Source organism: Sebastes umbrosus, chromosome 4 (assembly GCF_015220745.1).
Source record: "Sebastes umbrosus isolate fSebUmb1 chromosome 4, fSebUmb1.pri, whole genome shotgun sequence".
In the NCBI taxonomy this organism is placed as follows: domain Eukaryota; kingdom Metazoa; phylum Chordata; class Actinopteri; order Perciformes; family Sebastidae; genus Sebastes; species Sebastes umbrosus.
Window position 1 is genome coordinate 21,804,675 of NC_051272.1, and position 21,291 is coordinate 21,825,965.

Consider the following 21,291-nt stretch of genomic DNA (forward strand, 5'->3'; position numbering starts at 1 on the left):
TTGATATTTGATATTGCAATATATTGTTGTTAACTGTATTTTTATTTGTTTGTTTTATTGACACAACAAACATAAATTATTTCTCTATTGTTTTCTACCATTTACATTTTCTTTTTAAAATGTCTATATATTGTAATTTGCTTAATGAATTGTATATATGTGTATATATATGTTTTTGTTTTTATTTTGTTATTTTTTATTATTATTATTGAATTGACACCTTGGCAATATTGTTCACCTAACAGTCATGCCAATAAAACATATTGAATTGAATTGAATTGAATTGTAAAAAGTGAGACTTTCAGGTCTTTTTTACTATAAAGCAGATTTAAGTGCTATAAATTTACTGTGAAAGTATGGAAACGCGCAATCCATGGAGAAATACACACAGTCCATATTCAGAGACTGTGCCTTTGAAACAAGCTGTCAGGATTTCTGTAATTTTGTGATGTCACAAATATACAATATTTAGCAGTAAACAATCTAAATGTGTCCCAGTTTATTTCTAGTTGAATGGGAATGACATCAGAGGACAGGAAGAAACATGGACCCCTGCTGTTGCCTAGCAATGCAATTTCGTTGAAATGCGCAAAAGCAGATCTGCTTTTGCACATTTATAATATGCCTGTATTTACCCTCCGTCTGAAACACTCGAGTGTTTCAGACGGAGGGTAAATACAGGCATATTCAGGCAAACAGTATGAGGAAAATAAAGATTTTTTTTAACATTACAGCATGCAAACATGTTCTAATAGAAACATAAAATACAAGTATGAACCTGAAAATGAGCATGATATGGGACCTTTAAAGTATCCTGGTCTTAATGAGGTTATAGATATTACCTGTTTTCTTTAAATAAGTAAAATTTATTTATTTTGTCTTCTCTCTGTATAGGCTCCCATGTTCGTTTTTCAGCCTATGTTAAAAACTAGGAGTATTATGCATTGATGATGTACATAAATTACTTGTTTCTGTGTTATTTATTCATGATATTTTGTAATATTTGGTAGTTTTATGGTGATCATGTGATTGCCTCCCATTGGTTGTCGATACCATATAGGTGAGGCCACATTCCTTTGTCTGTTTGTTTTTAAGCCCTGATGAAGACCTACAGTGGTCAAAGCCTGTTGGCTTTTTTAATGATTAAGCCACTACAATAAAGGCTTTTTAACATTTTACTTCCTCGTTGCCACTTGTTTTAGTATTTTGGAGTGCCTGGATTGCCTTCCTGTCTATCATAAACTGTAACTTTACAGTATATATAACAGTGAATTAGCCATCAGTTTAACACATATAGTTGGTAAACATATATTAAGCTGTGATCTGTCGGTTTTTGACTCACAAGTAACTGTACTAGGCTATCACTACACAGAGTTATGTTCAAAGTAAAACAGTGCATACAGTATATAATGCTACAAAATGTTCATTAAAGATTGAATATGCCCATATATTATGCCAGATTTTGGTTATCTTACAGTATGTAGAATATGAATGAACAACATTCTCACTCTTACACAACATAAAAAAGTAGACAGAAGGAAGCTCAGTTTACTTTTTATTTCTCGAAACACATTTTATACAAAAAGTGCCATTGAATATTTACACTGACATTATAGACTACTACACTACAATGTAAAATGAACACGTCATTGTAACTAGGTTTAAAGATAAAAGGTAACAGATGATATGTAAGGAAAACAGTATGTACTGGGAGTTTCATCTACTAGTCGACACTGGTGAGTAGCCATCACCAGATTCAGAGAATGTGCTGAACATGGATGCTTGTATGCACTTATACATACAGTATTTCTTCAGCATTGTACTGCAGTATTCTTACACTTCATGTCAGTGAGGATGTAAAAAAAAATGCAATATTTTACACAGTTGCACTCTCCATTTAAAAAAATGAAACAATAAACCTTGTGATTAGTACAATTCAAAGTCATGAACGCTATAGTACGTACTGTAAGCTTACAGTTAAATTGGTCCTCTGCAAGTTAGTTTACACATAGAACGTTCTTTGTAGTTTATCTGACATGCCAGTCAAATGTTTTTAAAAAGCTATATTTAAGGCTTTGTGGTTAAATTTCAAGCATTGTAATTGTAAGTTCAGATTCAATACACATCTAAATATTAGTAAAAGTGTGATTCAGAAATGGTTGTGACTTTTTTGTATTAAAGATAGCCTCAATCTAGATGTCCTCTGCCAACACGAGGTGCACAAAATACCACAAACACCAAGAAGTACAGGACATTGTGGGCTTCACATTTAATTGTATTAATTGAAAGGCTAGAGTCACAAACATTTCTCTATGTACTTATCTTACTTAAATTTTCTATTTTACAGATGTTTACAATCACTTTACAATTGCACTGATGGAGATTTAACCATAAATTCTAAAATACATGATTTTCAAAAAAAAATGTGACTGGCAGTGTGGAGTACAAGAATATTTCAACAAGATGTAGCACAAACAACAGTCAACAAGCCAACATGTGGAAGGCCACAGATTTCTGTTGCTCCCCATTTGACAACCATAAGCAAAACTCCAATGGCTGCTGCTATTGTTTCCACTTTCAGTTGTGTTTTGAGACCCACAATGGCAAAACCTACACAAAAGACAACTATACAAAATAGCAGGGTGGAAGTAGTGAACTAGTGGTGAGCTGACACATGGGTATTCCTGTGCCTAATTAATTTTTATTTTTCCAAAGAGGAAAATTCTACTATCAAAAAAGGTGCTTAAAAAATACTGACAAAATACACTCTGCCAGCTTATTTCAACAATAAGTGTAAAACTACTACAATCATATACAAGTCCATGAGCACACACAAGGAATAGTTTGAAAAAAACAACATAGCTTATTTGAATTTAGACCTAAGCTAAGTAAACTGAGTGTCACTGTTCGAATCATTCTGTGCCTGAATGTCAGATATCACTGCTGTCACTGCTCAAATTTCACAACATTTGAACCAAGTGGCTTTCAGTTACCAGATCAATACAACAGTATTGTATCTTAAGATGCGGTACAGTCTGTGTATGTGGTTACCATATTTCCTCTGCGCTGCGTCACTGTTCTACAGTGTTGTTTTGATGCACCATGAAACGTGTTGTCAGTCTGTTTGGCGTGTCTATCGAAGGTAAACATTCTCTCTATGTCGTCATACATGTCATCAAAGACACCTGCTCCAAAACCTCCTTGAAAGTGTCTCTTGTGTCTGCTGTGGGACTCCTTGTGGGACCTGGAGTGTTCGTCAAAATGTCTCCGGTGACGGGCATGCCTGTTCTGGCTGTAGATGTCAAAGTCCTTGAAAATGTCATTAAAGTTGAAGCTGAAAGGTTGGTGGGCGCCCTGTCTTTGTCTGCCTTGCGTCTCCCCAGCGAAGTATGCAGAGGTGTCACCAAACTGGTCATAGTCTCTTCTTCTGGTTTCATCTGATAAAGTTTCATAAGCTGCACAAACAGAGACAAAATTAAGGTAAGGCTGGAGAAGCTCAGCACTGTATCTCATCAACAAAGGCCTAACTAAGGTCATGGCAAGTGTAATATATGGTAATGTGCAAGCTCAGACATATTTATCCTCAAGAGTTCTTGAATTGAAATGGAGACAGACTAAACAATACTTTCATCTCCACGCTGGACAAAATATATCATTAGAAATAAGAAGATTATTCCAGTATGTCCAGAAACAATACATTTTTCACACACACAAAATGAGAAAGAATCAACTTTACCTTCAGCAATTTCTCTGAATCTCACTTCAGCGTCCGGGCTCTTGTTTTTATCTGGGTGATGTTTCATTGCAAGCTTGTGGAAAGCTTTTTTTATCTGTCTCTCAGTAGCGTCTTTAGGCACTCCCAGTATATCATAGTAGTCCTTCTTGGCAAGTATCAGCTCTGTTATCATGAGGATGCACACTGCAAACGTTACAGCAGACTGAGCAGTTGCCATGGCTCCAATGCCCCCTGCAATGAAGAGAGAGAAAATGATCAGTTGGTGAAATGACCAAAATAAAATACTAAAATATCTACTTGGAGAAAATAGTGTCATTGCCATAGAAGCTGCAGGATACCTCATGGCATGTCACAGCCTAAGAGACAACCACAACAACAACACACCTGCACTATATTCAGTTTTAACAGTTTTCTTCATCTCCTTGTATTTTTATATCTGGTATATTTTTTTGTACTTTGTACTTTGCACTACTAACTTTTTTTTTACTAACATGTTTTGCACTATGGAACTGTGATGCTGGAAACTTGAATTTCCCTCGGGATCAATAAAGTTACTATCTATCTATCATAAAAGATGTAACTCACACTGTCTTTTATTTACTCCTCTACTTCATGTTTTTCTTTTTTTATAATATACATTTGATAATTGGTATTGCAATATATTGTTGTTAATTGTTTTTTATTTGTTTGTTTGTTTTATTGACATAAAAAACATAAATTATTTCTCTATTGTTTTCTACAATTTCCATGTTCTTTTTTAAATATTTATATATTGTAATTTGCTTAATGAATTGTAAATATGTGTATATAGATAGATAGATAGATAGATAGTAACTTTATTGATCGAGAGGGAAATTCTAGTTTCCAGCATCACAGTTCCATAGTGCAAAACATGTTAGTAAAAAGGCAGTAAAAAAGTTAGTAGTGCGAAGTACAAAGTACAAAACAATATACCAGATATAAAAATACAAGGAGATGAAGAAAACTGTTAAAACTGAATATAGTGCAGGGTAACAGCTGTGATACACGACTATTAAAAAAAGTGAATATAGTGCAGAAGAGACTGTTAAAAATGAGTATAGTGCAGGGTAACTCCAGTAGCTTAGTCTATGGAAGTGCACTGTGTGCATTATTATCTGTCCTGCAGACCTTCCTCCTTTGTATATGTATATGTATGTATATATGTTTTTGTTTTTATTTTGTTCTTTTTTATTATTATTATTATTATTGAATTGACGCTTTGGCAATATTTTTCACCTAACAGTCATGCCAATAAAGCATATTGAATTGAATTGAAATAAAGTGAAATGTGTTGCATGCAATAAAGGAAAGGAGTGTCAATTAGTGTCAACACATCTGGAGAACAAGGCACCTTAGCTGATAGCTAAACTAGCTTGCAGTCATTCTTAGCTAGTGTTAGATGACATTGCAACAGAAATACTGCCCTCCCCACCCAGAAAGATAGGTTAACTCTAGCTTAGATCTTATGTAACATTAAGTTAGTTGTAACGTTATAATAGACTGTTCCTATCAACAGTCCGTTAGCTGATGTTGCTAACACAAGGTACTGTATCTTTTAGACCCTCACTTACCTTTTCTTAGGGACACGAGTGCTGCTTATCTGGTGTATTGCAGTTCTGCCTATTAAACTATTCAACCTACAGTAAACATGACAGTGTTCAGGTGTTACTTTAGGTGAGTTTTATGGAGGAGGAGCAGTGGTCAGACGAAGCAGCATCTCTTCACATGTCTTCTTCTCTCTTCTCAGTGCACCATGGTAACATGACGTCACTCAGTGCATTTCCGCCCTCTGTCGGTCAGCTGTCCGATAGTGACCCGGATGTTGTGTGTGTTTACTGTGTTTACAGCAACTATGTTCTGTTTTGTTGAAATAAGAGACGTATCCTTTAAAATCCTTCACATAAATTATCCAGCAAGTCATTATCTTGATAAGTTTAAACAGGACATCAATATAAACTGTTCATTCTGTGATGTACTCCCAGAAACTCTTCTTCATCTATTCTGGCACTGTGACCATAGCAAAAGGCTGTGGAAGGACTTGAATAGATTCATAATTGATAATATTGACCCTGATTTTACTCTATGTCTAGCGAATGTTTTGTTTGGTTTCCATAAAGGTAATAGTAAAATCAAAGAACATTATATTATTAATCTGATTATTCTGATTAGCATATACATAAATCCAAATTTAGGAAATCTAAACCTTAATTTTTTTTGTATTTGAACATGAAAACAAACAATACATTAAATTGATTCTCTCCTCTGAAAACAAAAAAGCTATTAGGACGGTAACTTTATACACCTCCTTTAATATATTTATATAAATGTTTATTTTCCCTGGCTTTGTACTTGTAAGCTGTTTATCCCCTGGCATCTGTTATTTTGTCTTGTTGTTAATTTTACAGTTTTGCTCATGTCTTTGTAATTGAACCTGTATGACCAGTTTGTGAAATAAAGGTAATAAAAAACAAACAAAAAATTTTGAAAAATAGTCTTACTAACTGTTACTACTACTACATACTAAATATTACTATTAACATTATAATGTACATACTGTGATCTTATAGAGGTTTTAAAGCATAGTAGTTATGTGATTTGGGGTAAAGAACAGTCACCACATTTCCAAGTTTCTGCATGGCGCTCCATTTGATTATCTTTGTATCCCGCGTGAACACGTAGAAGCGTCGGGATACATTTTTTGATGTTTTTGGTTGGCTGTGTCAGCTCTGTCCAAAGAGACAGGTGGACAGAGCAACATTTCCTGCTACAATGTATAGCACATATGAAGAAATTAGGAACAAATTCTTTACAGAAATTAAATGTAAAGTCCAAGATTTTGATTCCCTCTCTGACCAAAATAAAATACAACACCTACTTGGAGAAAATAGTGTCATCAGCATAGAAGGTGCAAGATATGTCAGTGCATGTCACAGCCTAAGAGACAACCACAACAACAACAACACATAATAGATGTAACTCACACTCTGCCTTTTATTTACTCCTCTACTTCATGGTGATTTTTTGTGTTTTTTTGTTGGTTTTTACATTTATCCTTTGATATTGCAATATATTGTTATTAATTGTTTTTTTATTTGTTTGTTTGTTTTATCGACACAACACACATTAATTACTTCTTTATTGTTTTCTTACATTTACATGTTCTTTTTAAATATCCATATATTGTAATTTGCTTAATGAATTGTATATATACCGTATATATGTATATATATGTTTTTGTTTTTATTTTGTTCTTTCTTTCTATTTCTTTATTATTGAATTAATGCTTTGGCAATATTGTTCACCTGACAGTCATGCCAATAAAGCAAATTGAATATAAAAAAATATATACTAAATCTTACTATTAACATTATAATACACATACTGTAATCTTATAGAGTTTTTAGGGCATAGTAGTTATGTGATTATAACATTTCCAAGTGTCTGCACGCTGCTCCATTTGATTACCTTTGTATCCCGCGTGAAACGTAGAAGGGTGGGATACATTTTTGATATTTGGTTGTTCACCCCGCCTACCACATGGTCTACACGGGAGACGCCGGTAAATGTTACAAATTAACCCTCTAGGTACAGCTAACAGTAGACTTCCCTCAACCAATCAACAGGCTCCATTTAAAGGGGCCAAGTGTGAGGCAGCCAATAGCAGAGCGCATATAATATCACGTGATCATTGTTTTTCTTTTGACCGACGTCACTGTGTAAATTCAGTGCCAGGTCGAGTGACCGTGTTGTTGCAATCATCCGTTGCTATAACTACTTCTGTATTAACGTTAACGACTTAATGAGTATATTAAATTATTCTAGCTTTTGATATGATGCTATGAATGATACGACGACATAAAAAGGTATGTTTTGTTATGTTTTGTGTAGCCTTTATGAATGAATGCAGGCTAGTTAACGTTAGCTAGCTAGTGAGGCTAACAGCTAGCTGCTGATGATGAAACCTGTTATTGTGAGTAGCAGGTAGCTATTTGTGTTGTCCTCTCAGTTAACATCATTTACCAAAGATATTTCACTTCTGAAGACAACAGAACAACTGTCAACATATGCAGGCAAGCTCAAGCCACCCTTTCACATCTATTCTGGTCCTGTCCAAAACTAAATAGTTTCTGTCAGTCAATATTTAAAACCTTTACAGGTGTTTTGGAAGTACCTGTAGAGCCTTCTGCTACTACTGCAGTATTTGGAGTATTACCACAAGACATACATCTTAGTCGCCAAGCAAAGAATATGATAGCTTTTGCATCTGTCTTAGCTAGACGACTTATACTTCTTAAATGGAAGGAGAAGTATCCTCCAACCTTTAGGATGTGGTTTAAAGATCTCATACTTCATTTGGTATTGGAGAAGATTCGCTATACTACAAGAGGGTGTGCTCAGAAATGTTATGCTATATGGAGACCCTTTTTAACCTATATAGAAAAAATGGATACAACTGACATTGAAGTTTTAAACTGCTGACCCCATATTGCATATAATTCACAACTTATAATTATTGTTTTTATTTTTTATTTATTATTATTATTTTTTATTTGTTTTTTTGGTCCTTTTCTTTCTTTTTATTTTTTTTGTATGTGTTTCATTTATGTTGCTATTGGATTTAATTAATTTATATGTATACATTTTTATGAAATTAACTCTGCTTATTTAATGGTGAAGTAATATTGTTATAGGGATGGGGGGGATATAATTTGTTTATACCATTATTTCTGTGATTTATTGGATTTTGTACAGAATACCAATAAAAAGACTTGGAGCAAAAAAAAAAGAAAACATCAAGCCGGTTATAGGAGCAGTGTTTGTAGTTTTAATCTAAGTAATGTAATTTTCATGGTTTTCTTTCTCGCCTTTTTTTGTTGTTTATCACCAGGTTAATGAAAAGGGAGAGCAAAGACCTAATATTGCCGTGGATGGTACAAACTCTTGTGACTTGGAAGAATGAGTAATAACTGGGCTCCCAATGCCTGGGTGAAAGTGAGCAGAGCATTTCACATGTGTCATACACATGCCCGCAAGTCAGCAGCATCACTTCCCTTGTCTGGTACCTCTCACTGCAGGGTTCACGTACAACAACCTTATTGCTACAAGGTTGGCTATCTCAGCTGGAGGCACATCCACCACCTGAGGATCACTGGACGTAAAGGATGGCTCTATAAAGCTAACCAGGTTAGACAAAGGCTTGGACTGCACACCAGCACCTTGTATTTGAACACTTCAGCCTCACGGTGGTCTGCTGGTCTGAGCCAGCACATGTCGCGGGTCAGGAACACACTGGACACAGTTTCTAAAGCTGTGAGTGGGACACACACAGAACTTCTCTCCAAAATTGCCAGACTCAAGCCTGATGCTTTAAAGGGTGGAAAAAAGGGTGAGGCAAGTGTTGAGTCAACGCCAAAAGTAGAGGAGAGTGCAGTCGCGGCTACTCCTACTCCCACTAATTCTGCCCCCACTTCTACATCTACAACACCCAAACCTATATGTATGCCATCGTCTGCCAGTCCTTCTATTCCTACTTCTGCTGCTACATTTGATGCAAGTGCCACTACCTCTACTCATCCTCCCAGTCCTACCCAAGTGACTGGCACTGCCACAATTCTGACTGTGCGTGAACCTAAGGAGAAAAGGCTGAGACGCGTTGTTCCAGCTGTCAAAGTCAGTTGTGCAAGGAAGCAAGAGGAGCCTAAACCTTCACCGAGTGATACCGAGAGCAAGAGCACAACTTCTGAACAAACCACAGCACTTTTCCATCCGAGCACCTTTTCAGGCAGCGTGGATGAGACTTACAACTACCTGGCCCATCACATCAACTCATACTTTGGCAGCACTACAAAGGACAAGAAAGTGGACAATGTTGACTATCCCTCTGCTTCCTCTCAGGGTCAACAAACTAGTGACCTCGTGCCAGTATCTGATAAAACAGTCTCTGCTGCTCCAGTTACCCCACCGTCCACGAAGAAAGGTTTAGGACACTACCTGTCCTACTCGGCTCCCACTGTACAAGCCTTTGTAGGAAGCTACATTGCTCCCTTGGTCCCAAAGTTTAGGACAGCAGCGGAGTCCAAAAGTGTTACAGTGGAAGAAAAGAAGTCTGAGGATGCACAAGTCAAACAGGTGGAGGCCATAGTTAGTAAGGAGCAGAAGTCTTTAGAGGAGAAAACCAAGAAACTACTGCTTCAAAGGGAGAAGGTAAGTCTAAGCTGTCTATAAAGTGAAACATATTTTCCACATCAGATAGTTCTGGTATATTATAGCAGGGTGCCTACTGTCCAGACATTGACCAGAGCTCATGCTACTCTATATGTCTCAGGGTAGTGTGCTGACATGTTACGTGAGTTCTGGGAATCTATTTTCAAAAATAACCCCTCTTGTGGAGTTAGAGGGCCACAGAAGGTGTTTACTTTATAGGCCTAGCCTGATGCTTTTATGTTGTGGAGATGAACATACTGACATTCAGTTAATGTCAAGGCTGGATTGAGTATTTCAAACAGGAACTATTAATATTTGTTTTGTTTGAAATAACAGATAGCAGAAACACTGCATGACTTGTGTCCTTTGGCTGATAATATACAACAGATTGATATGATATACAGGTGGGTTATGGTCCAATTCATGTTGTTACATTTAATCCAAGGAGAAACATGAAATCTGTACCATCCAAGTAACAAAATCTAGTTAAAGTTACTGAAAAGGTACGTGTTTGTTGACAACATTTTAGTTGGTTAGTTACTGGCAGGCAGCTTTGTTATTAATCTGTTCATGATTTAACCACCCTCCTCAGTCAATTAGATTTTAGGGGCTGGTTCACCTTTAGGCTCAATTTCGGGACCTTTTATTAAGAAGTTATTACCGGTTAGGGCTGGATGATATGGCCAAAATCTATCACATTTAGGTCATTTCATATCTCGATAACGATATATATCACAATATAGAATGCTTTCTGCTAAATCTATAAATAAATAGTCTATATGAAGTAATCACATGGTAAAGTCTATTTTTGTATACTCCTGTATGAATTAAATACTTTACAAATGAAAAGAGTTTTTTCTCATTTTAAGAATTTGAGTGCAAAATAATCATTTTAAGTGAAATTATAGAGAAAAAATATATATAAATAACGATTTAGCCTATATTGCGATATAAACTATATTGAAAAATATATACGATAGACATTTTTATATCATCTTGAGGATATAGTATATCGTCATATAGCCCAGCCATACTACCGGTATTACCCAATTTACTTTTAGATGATGGATTAATGTGTTGATCACAATATATAATATACTACTCAAGCCATAGCTGTTGTACAAAAACATTATATACAGTCATATAGCATTTAAAAATATTTGACTGGATTATTCCTCCTTTGAGTGAAGCTCAAAGTTAAATTTTGGGGTCCGGCCCGTGGAAGTGAAACAAGCTATGGTTATCATCAACTTAATGCCGTCATATTGTAGTTTAGTGATTTGATATTATGCGTATTGGACTTTTAATAATGTTCTCACGGATTTCAACATTCATTAGCTACTGTGCATCTGTAAATAGAAATGAGAGATACCTTTTTAAATGAGCCATACACCGGGTCACATTTTAACTTGGATCCCAGCTAATGCTTAAATAGCTGGACGTAACTGGTTGCACATCTTTTTTTTCCTAGATCATTGCCAGGGTGAGTGTGGACAATCGAACTCGGGGTCTGGTTCAGTCTCTCCACAGGGCCTCAGATGTAAGGGTCTACATCAACAGGGTGGAGGACCTCAGCTACCATCTCCTGGAGTTTCCAGAGACGAGTGGTGTTGCAATCAAGGTGAGAAATCGGAACAGCCTAGCATTTTTGTCCTTTTTCACAACCGGCTTTGTCAGGAATGTGTCTGACACTTCTTAGCATGTCAAAAGCATCAACTCTTGATGTTTGGCGCTGGCTTATGATGTTTATTTTTCACGTTTTATTTAACCTTTATTTAACCAGAGAAAATACATTGAGAAAAAAATCTCTTTTGCGATGGGAACCTGGCAAAGAAAGCAGCAAAGTTAAAAGTCAAATGCACGTTGATTTCATATAATAAAACAAAACAATACATTACAGGGTAAAAACTAAAGTTCACAAATCAACAGAAGAGGTTAAATAGAGAGAAAGTGTATGATACATATAGACAAAAAGGCGACAAGACACGACAAGTCCGCATTGTTTCAAGAACAGTTTGTGATTGAAACTTCTGATAACTTTTGTTTAAAACCGGCTCGCGAGATGTGGGACTCCAAGTGGAGTCTAGCCTGAAGATCATTCCAGAACCAAAGGGTCATAATAAAATAGACTCCTTTTTCCTGTCTCAGTCCGCACAGGTGCCACCTTAAAGCTAGGGCTGCACAATTAATCAACATTTGTATCAATATAGCAGTATGGCCTAATGCAATTTTCAAATTGCAGGATTAGGAGGAAATCGCAATATTTTTTAAAGGCAAAATGTGTGCCATTTTAAATTTAATTATGTCCTAGCCTACACATCATATTCTACAGTTTTAAGAAAGCCTTTGTTTTGTACATACCCCTGCAAAAAAATCACACCATAATCATTTTAGTATGTTTTTCAGTGAAAATGAGAATCAGTTTGTAAAAATGATCATATCCTCTAATATCGCAAATCATATCGCAAATGCAATATCAGTCAAAATAATCACAATTAGATATTTTTTCAAGATCATGCAGCCCTACTTAAAGCCCTGCCAATTATTGGACCTAAGATTATAGGTCTTTTGTACAAGTACAAACTTAGCGCATATGTACATGTGTAACCTGCCTTGTACATTAAGATATATCAATGCTGCATCCTGTGCATAGCAAGTGAAGACAGTCCGAACAGATTGTACAATAAGTCCTGTAGCCTGAGTTTGAAATACTGTATATCTCAGAGCAACATGATAAAGTGGCTCAAGTAAGGCCAAAGTAGTGGGACAAGCAAATCTGTACATGGTATCACCATAGTCTAGCTGAGACAGGAATAGCCAGGAATAGGACAGGAATAACCAGTTATTTACGTGAGGATGGAGAGAAACATGACTTTAATCTATATAAGGAACCCAGTGTGAACTTGAGTTTCTTACTTAGTGTTGCAATGTGATGCTTAATATTTAGATTATTGTCCAGTCAAATGCCCAGATATTTATATGTATCAACAAACTCAATAGCAACACCTTCAAGGGTGTTAATAGAGAGAGAAAGAACCAATGACAATATCTACAGCAGCATGTTTTTATGCATACATAATCGTGTTATATTGGTATGCAAATAATGTAGATAATAATGGCCTTTGGCTTGTGTCTGGGGAATTTTCCCATGCCAGGCAAATGTCAGTTTGTCAGCTGTGGCAACAGGTTACATGTCGCTCTCTGTTTAATGTCACAGCACAGCAGCTTCTGAACATGCAGACTACATACTGCAGTATTTATTTATGTCTCGGCCTTATCTGTGATGCTGTCAGGAACTTACAGGAACCTATTTCAAACCAAGGCCACTTTTACTGTTGTGATGAAGGTTAATCCTCTATGAAAGATCAAGAACAGTTTTTACCCCAACATATCGTTGGAAGAATACTTTTTGATATCTTTGCAAATGGCAACAGAAATATAGGAGACCACTGTGGGGATTGACTGAGGTCTCAATGTAGTCGTGCAGTGACGAAAAATATGTCCTCTGAAACACTTCAATGCTGCGGTAACACCAGTTTTAGCTCTTCTTTCATTTCAGTAAGGGTTCGATATGCATTCATTTTCCATTGCAAATGATCCCACCTTCATTGTGATTAAACTATGACTTGCAAAAAGGCAAAAACTTGTTTATTTGCAGCCAATTTGAGAGAGACAGTGGGATCGACCCCTTCGTTTAGGAAGCATCGATTGTTTGTGCCCTGGTTTGTCTGTTACTGCATGCTGAAAGAAAACAAGCAGCAGAATAGGAGCGATGCGGTATGATTGGTAATGAGAGCAAATACAGGGATAGAAGGTAAATACAGCAGATGTATTATTTTCAACTACAGTGGAAACCGCTTATAGTGATCACGGTTACAGTTATCAACCGCTTATATGGATCAAAAAGCATGGGATAGAATCATTCCTTTACAAATGCTGTTTAAATAATGTTTGTGAAGGTTCTCAGTCATCCAGGTCATGGTATCCGAGTAAGGGTTAAATCAGCAGCAACTGGATTTGGTTTAGATTCTGAAGACGTTTCACCTCTCATCCAAGAAGCTTCTTCAGTTCTGGCTAAATGGCAGGGGAACCCAGGAATGTAACCTCTGTGGGGTCGTTAGCAGGATAAAAGAAACCACACAGTACATTGGTGCTCCTAGGTGTGACAACTGTAGTTATGGGTCGTTAGAGTCAGTTGATGCCAGGTCTTTCAAACCACCTTTCCTCTCTGTCCAAAATATGCACGTTATTGTCCTCAAAAGAGTGTCCCTTGTCCCTCAGGTGTAGATAGACTGCTGAGTCTAAACCTGAGGAGTCTGCCCGTCTGGGTTGAGCCATCAGTCTGTTTAGTGGTTGTTTGGTTTCACCAATGTACAAATCTGTGCACTCCTCACTGCATTGAACTGCATACACCAGGTTACTTTGATTGTGTTTGGGTGTGTAGTCTTTAGGGTGGACCAGTTTCTGTCTGAGTGTGTTGCTGGGCTTGAAAAACACAGTGATGCGGTGTTTGTTAAAAATCCTCCTGAGTTTCTCAGACACTCCAGACACGTAGGGGATGACAATGTTGTTGCGGCTGTCCTCTTTTCTTTCACCACCCGTGGTACTGGTGTTCTTTCTGGATTTTGTGGCTGTTTTCACAAAGGTCCAGTTTGGGTATCCACAAATTTTAAGTGCACTTTTCAGGTGTTTTCGCTCATTTTCTTGAGTCTGTGCACTTGTCGATATATTATCTGCTCAATGGTGCAGGGTTCTGATAACTCCAAGCTTGTGTTCCAGTAAATGGTGGGAGTCGAAGAGTAAGTATTGGTCCCTATGTGTGGGTTTCCTGTAAACTCCTATGTGGAGGCTCCTGTCTTCCTCAAAATGAACTTCACAGTCTACGAAGGCCAAGCTGTTGTTTTTGACGTCCTCCCGTGTGAACTTGATGTTACTGTCCACAGAGTTAATATGTTTTGTGAACGCTTCCACCTCCTGTGTTTTGATGGTGACCCATGTGTCATCCACATATCTGAACCAGTGCCTCGGTGTTGTTCCCCTGAAGGAGTTCAGGGCTCTGTTTTCCACCTCTTCAATGTAAAGGTTGGCAACTATGGGTGAATAGCACAGTCATGTGTTTGCCTGTTAAACCCCCCGTTGTACTGGAAATATGTGGTGTTCAGGCAGAGGTCCAAAAGTTGGCAGATATGGTCAGGGTTTTAGTTTGGTTTGGCTGTAGTCTAAGTCTGCAGGCGTTTCCTCACAGTTTCTACTGCCTCCCTGGTGGGGATGCATGTGAAAAGTGATGTCATGTCATAGGATACCATGGTCTCCTCTGTGTCTAATTCTAGACACACGTTTAAATAATGTGCTTATAGTAATCAAGTAGTCTGCTTACAGTGTTCATATACACTGAAACCACCGCCAAGCTGTGGTTTAGTAGCCTATCTTCACTACTGATGTTACTGTATTCGTAAACGGTACAATACTGTTTTAGGCTACAGCCTAATTATAATTTGAATTTATATAGATTATATTTTATGAACAGTATTGTAGTGTATTTGAATTATACACAGTACCCTCTCTTCACAGTTTTCTCCTGTTTGCCTGCATTTCTGGCGGACTGACTGTGTTTCTCATTTAGTGTGTTTATGTGTTTAACAGGAGCAGGTTGTCCCATGCCTGCTGCGTCTGAAGCAGGCCAGTGATCCCGGCCTGAGGGCAGCGGTTAGCGAAGCCCTCACTCTCGTGGGCTACCATAAACCTGTGAAAGGTCGGGGCGTACGGATCCTGTCCATAGATGGAGGAGGGTTAAGGTACAAGTTCAGCTCCTCTGTTTTCTTCTCTTTCTTGTAAGATATGAATCACTGATGTCAAGTCTTTTAAAAGCCGAACTAAATAGCATTTACAGCAGTCAAGGCCGTGTTTTGAAAAGCAATTCATGCTTTTATTAGCAGTATCTTTCTTTCAGAGGTCTTTTATTGATTGTTGATAATGAATTAAACAGTAACAGTACAGGGAAAGGAGTTTGTTTTTCTCAACAATGCTCACTCTTTGTGTCTGACTTTGTACTTTCAGGGGACTTGTTGCACTTCAGACGTTACACAAGCTGGAAGTCCTGACCGGCAAACCCATTTACCAACTGTTTGATTATATTTGTGGTGTCAGCACAGGTGCGTTGTCGTCCTGCCCTACTTCTCTGTCTGTGGATGTATGTGTCTGGATTATGTGAGCAGAGTGCAACATAACAGGCCGGACAGGCAGCAGCACTGATCTCACACTGACCCATTTGTTGCTCTGCTGTTGTTTTGACCTCAATTTCACCACCAACATCGCTCTGCTTTGTACTCACAGCAAAACTGTTTCAAATTGTTCAAATTCTTAAATAGATTATGAAATTAGTAGGGCTGTCAAAGTTAACACGATAACACGCCTTAAAGCAAATTTGTTTTAACGCCACCAATTTCTTTAACACATTAACGCAACTTGTGATATTTAGATTGTAGCGAGCTCAATTTTAAAGCTAGTGTGAAGTTACTGGCATATGAAACTAGGAAACCTAAGGAATCCATTGGTACCAACCATGGCATGGCCATTTTCAAAGAGGTCCCTTGACCTCTGACCTCAGCACACTGACACACTGACAGCTGTTGTTGCCTGTTGGGCTTGAGTTCGCCATGTTATGATTTGAGCATATTTTTTTTATGCTAAATGCAGTACCTGTGAGGGTTTCTGGACAGTATTTATCATTGTTTTATATTGTTAAATTGATTTCCAATAATAAATATAAACATACATTTGCATAAAGCAAGCATATTTGCCCACTCCCATGTTGAAAAGAGTATTAAATACTAAAAATAAATACAAAACAAATCTCCCTTTTAAGGCAGATTTTGAACAGATAAAAAAATGAATGATTAAAAATGACTTAATCACGATTAAATATTTCAATCAATTGACCGTCCTAAAAATTACATTTGTCATGTAATTGCTTCATTTGGTTTCAGGAATTGTTTAATAGGTGGGTTCATACTTTTTTTTCCTGTATGCAAAATTACCACAAGGGGGTGCTGTAGACCATCCTCAAACTGTCTTCTCCACCTGCTACTTGGTTGTTTTCATTTCACAGCAGATTAAAATTATTTGCAGAGTACTTCGGCCTTTAATCACTAGCAGAAGTCTCTGTTTGTCCCCAGCTCCTATCTCTTACCTCAGTCTTAATCTCCACCAGTTGGTGGAAGTTCATTTTCACATTTAGTGAATGTTGTCAAAGCCTAATGTAATCTGCCTGCTAGATCGAATGATGTTCACACATTTAAAACCCATCTGGGCCACATCTGGCGAGTTTGATCACCCACATTATTCAGGTGCACCCCATCTCTGCCCGCATAGCACTGCTGTGGCTTGGTAATCCTGTCAGGGATCCTTAATCATGGAGAGAAAGTAGTTGAGAAGTAGTGTAATAGCCATGTTAATCTCGTGCACTTCCTATGAAAGGATCATCCAAGGGAAATGTTAACAGGTAATCCTTCAGGCAATTAGCTTTGCATCAACTCCAGGACTTGAGAGTAATAACGGCGAGCTGTGCATTACTTGCCTGCTCGTTTATTACCTTGTTGCATTCCCAAAGGACTGACTAAAGCTCTTATACTTCCTGTTTACAAACATATGCTGTTGTATGGTTCGTTTACCGGTCCTCCTCAGTCACGTTCCCACTTTGAATGTTTGCGTGTGTTTTTTTTCCTCAGGTGCTATCTTGGGGTTCATGCTAGGTTTGTTCCAAATCCCGCTGAACGAGTGTGATGATCTTTACCGGAAGTTGGGTTCAGATGTCTTCAAGCAGAACGTCATTGTTGGCACTGTGAAGATGGGCTGGAGCCATGCTTTCTATGACAGCGAAGCCTGGGAGAACATCCTCAGGTCGGTTCATTTGTCATTTATAGCAGAGTGGTGCCTGTGCTTCGTTAATTTGGAGCCATGCTACAATGTCATGTAAGTGGAGCACCTTAGTAGCTGAATGGTTACAGCGCATGCATATAACCGCAACGTTCCGGGTTCGATCAAGGCTATTGAAAGAAGGTTGGGACACTGTCTTGAGCTATGGGGTATGACACATGCATAGTGTAACTGGAGTTGCGATGTTGGAGGGTTACAGCAGTCATATAAAGTATACATAGATTGTTGTAGATGGCCTAAAACCTTTAGAACACTAGAACGGTCCTTTTGAAAATACTGTAATTATGCCGATCACAAAAATGTTCTATCTGCAGGAGGATGTCGTGGAGCTTGCAGAAAAGAATCTGTAACAAGTCATACTACTGTCCAAAATCCACTAAGCCAGAAAATAACTTTATCCTATCTTCCCCTCCACAGAGAGAAAATGGGCTCTCAGCTCCTGGTGGAAACTTCAAGAAACCCCGAATGCCCCAAGGTGAGCTTTAGAAGACGGTCTGACTCATTCTTCACTCTTGTTCTGTTCTGGCGCTGACCAGTGAGCCTCAGTCTCACCTTGTTTACTGGGTTATTACAGAGGAAGCTCCTTTCTCTGTCTCTATCTCTGTCTCTATCTCTGTCTTGCATACCTCTGCAATGACAAGTGGAAGGAGAATACACCCTAAAGCCATACAAGTCAGTGTGGATAAAGAAGTATGCAGGATTTCACATGTCAGCAGACTCCTCTGAGGCTCACAGAACAGAGATGATATTAAATTGATCTGTCAGAATGTCGGTCTAGATATTATGCCTGTATTTTTAGATCTCTTTGTAAAATGCTGCCTCATGCAAGTTGTATGTCATTTCTTGTACCTATAGGTGGCAGCGGTGAGCACCGTAGTGAACCGGGGCACTCCTCTGAAGGCCTATGTGTTCAGGAACTACAACCTGCTGCCCGGGGTGCGCTCTCACTACCTGGGGGGCTGCCAGCACCAGCTCTGGCAGGCCATCCGTGCCACGTCAGCAGCCCCAGGGTACTTCCAGGAGTTTGCCTTGGGAAATGACCTCCACCAGGTCAGTCCACTCACAACAGCAACAGGGTAGTGAAAAGGGTGGCACTGGTCATGATCAACTTGGTGATTAAATCCTACAATCTGTCTCAGAAGTATCTCCTGTCACTGTTGGTTACACAAGAGCGGAAGGACTTTATGGCAGCAGTGGATTTAGACTCTACATTTAGATTTTAAGCTTTTAGCTGATGCTTTTATGGAGGATGATTGTCATGAGCACCACTGTTACGTGAGCTTAAATTCCAAGAGAACATGTGTCACAGTTACAGAACGTAATGCATATTGAATGTTGTTTCATAGGCTTTTTTCTTTGGCAGCCCTCAGACCTGATGGGTGCATTCAAACATTGCATGCACACATTTTAGGGTCAATACAAAAGCCGTACTAGTCAGATTTTTAACTCTATTTTTGGCTTTTCACTCCAATGAACCATTTTGTGCATCACCAAGCTCAATTGTTCCTAATTAATTTGTAATTCCTTTGGTCAAGAGGAGTGAACATGTAGCTGAGTCAATTTCTGCCAAGGCCTTTGTTTCATGCTGTTTGTAATTTTGTCAAAAACACACTTATGATCAAAACCTAGTCGATATGCAAAGTAGCTGTCTGTGGGATGTCTTTTTAACGCCAAATTCACACCAGAGCAGTGGTTAAGTGCGGCCTGTGGCGAGCTGTTATGCAATGTCTGTGGAAAGCTGTGACGGCCACTCCCAAGCTCAATGAACTCTGGCGCTTTGATTCTGCGAAGTTGGGAAAAGTTTAACTTTTAGCCGGGAAGTTGCAGCCAGAGAGTACCCACAGCCAATCAGTAAACAGATCCTGTGACTCCTGTGACATGTCGACCTATGTTACAAAGAATTTCTTCCACATGAATACGCCTCAAAGCCGCAGAAAAGTGTAATGATGGCGTGGCACAGGCACACCTGCCTGGTGTGAATTCTATGATTATTTAATACAATTTTCAACACTGTGATTCACAAGTGGATTTGATTGTGTGAAGACACTAAATTAAGACGTGAGCTGTATCTATGCATTTCTTTTTCCTGGCCATGGTCAAAATTACATAGTAAATAGTCAAGTCAGTAAAGTACATGTGTGTGCATTTGTACACGTTCTCTTGTGCTACCCTCAAGCCTTTTCTAGTCCAATTAATATAACTTGGTCAGTTCCGGTGCCATCTTAAGAAAAAACACACATTTTTCTCTTACAAAGCTGTTGTCAGATTATGAATATTTTTATTCTATAAAATTTTAATACTCCAAACTGTGGCTATGATGCATGAAGGGAACGCACAAACAAGTCATCAGTGAACCACCGTGTACACAGCTTTAAGATCTTTTGCTTGGCCAGTGAAATATTGTGATATTTAATGTTCATTGTACGTGTGAAGGCTTATTTTTGTACTCATTATCTCTTTCACACCCTGCTTCACATTCACACCATTTATTTACACACCTAGTGACAATTTAACCGCAGTCCTCTGCTACAGTTATCAAGGGCTTATTGTTGGGCTGCTGGATTTAAACGCCCGGTACAGTCAGTGTTGACGGTAAAGAGTCTGAAGGATTTTGAGGAGCCTAATGAGAAAAAAATCCTCCACACAGACGGCAAGTGAGAGGGAGGAGGAACTCCATTTCCGTCCTGTCAGTGTTTATTTCCAGTCAGTTACATCCTGACAGGAGAGTGAAACGCAGTGAGACACTTAAATCCATCTCCGCTGAACAGGTATGCATTAGCCATCAGCGGCATAACAAACCATCACTCCACTCTACCGTTTTGCTAATCAATACATATGGCCACTCTGTTTGCCTTTACCTTTTCAGTAAGGGCTTAGTCAGTAACAACAAACCACATGAGTAGAGGCATAGTAGAATCTTAGAAAACAAGTATTTAGTTACAATGTGCTTTAGAAAAAGAGATTAAAAGCACACAGGGCAACATAGATGCATGCAAGTCATTAAGCTCCACATCTGTTTGAGGATTCACTGGATGTAGCGCGTGTTTGACCCGTCACATCCACATGTCTCCTTGAATCGACATTCAAAACACAGATGGGGTGTAACGACTGACGAACTCAACGTAGACACAGCACACGTGAATGAGCATGTGTTTGCATCGAAGGCAATATCTCGTGTCGCCACGCTCCCACGCTCTTAATTGGGAGCTGTGTTAGTTGTTTAGGTGAATGGGGAAGTTCAGGGGGAGAGAATGAAAGAGACTGGTTGATGAAAATCCACCTGTGGTGGTAGATTTCCCCAGCATGCTGTCTAGCAGGTCTCACCCTACACTGCGATGCATAAATTAGCCCAATGCAGCGCTTCCTTCATCACACACAACTGTCTGACTGCCACA

General features: G+C 38.4%; 2 protein-coding genes across 2 annotated transcripts in view; one reads left to right on the forward strand and one right to left on the reverse strand.

The window, feature by feature from the left end:
* Positions 1 to 1,542: 1,542 nt before the first annotated feature.
* dnajb9a (DnaJ heat shock protein family (Hsp40) member B9a) lies at positions 1,543 to 5,512 on the reverse strand. Its single transcript, XM_037768435.1, has 3 exons — positions 5,329 to 5,512; positions 3,737 to 3,967; positions 1,543 to 3,455 (listed from the first exon to the last, which is right to left on the reverse strand). Exons 2-3 carry the CDS (start codon positions 3,951 to 3,953, stop codon positions 3,019 to 3,021), a joined length of 654 nt encoding a protein of 217 aa, XP_037624363.1. The 5' UTR covers positions 3,954 to 3,967; positions 5,329 to 5,512; the 3' UTR covers positions 1,543 to 3,018.
* Positions 5,513 to 7,458: 1,946 nt separating this feature from the next.
* The window catches only part of LOC119487476 (calcium-independent phospholipase A2-gamma-like), a 32,926-nt gene continuing 19,093 nt past the window's right edge, over positions 7,459 to 21,291 (forward strand). Inside the window, exons 1-8 of the mRNA XM_037768396.1 lie at positions 7,459 to 7,620; positions 8,646 to 9,961; positions 11,433 to 11,582; positions 15,605 to 15,756; positions 16,019 to 16,113; positions 17,689 to 17,860; positions 18,314 to 18,371; positions 18,752 to 18,946. Of these exons, the coding sequence (XP_037624324.1) occupies positions 8,714 to 9,961; positions 11,433 to 11,582; positions 15,605 to 15,756; positions 16,019 to 16,113; positions 17,689 to 17,860; positions 18,314 to 18,371; positions 18,752 to 18,946 (2,070 nt within the window). The 5' untranslated portion in view covers positions 7,459 to 7,620; positions 8,646 to 8,713. The remainder of the gene's footprint in view (positions 7,621 to 8,645; positions 9,962 to 11,432; positions 11,583 to 15,604; positions 15,757 to 16,018; positions 16,114 to 17,688; positions 17,861 to 18,313; positions 18,372 to 18,751; positions 18,947 to 21,291) is intronic.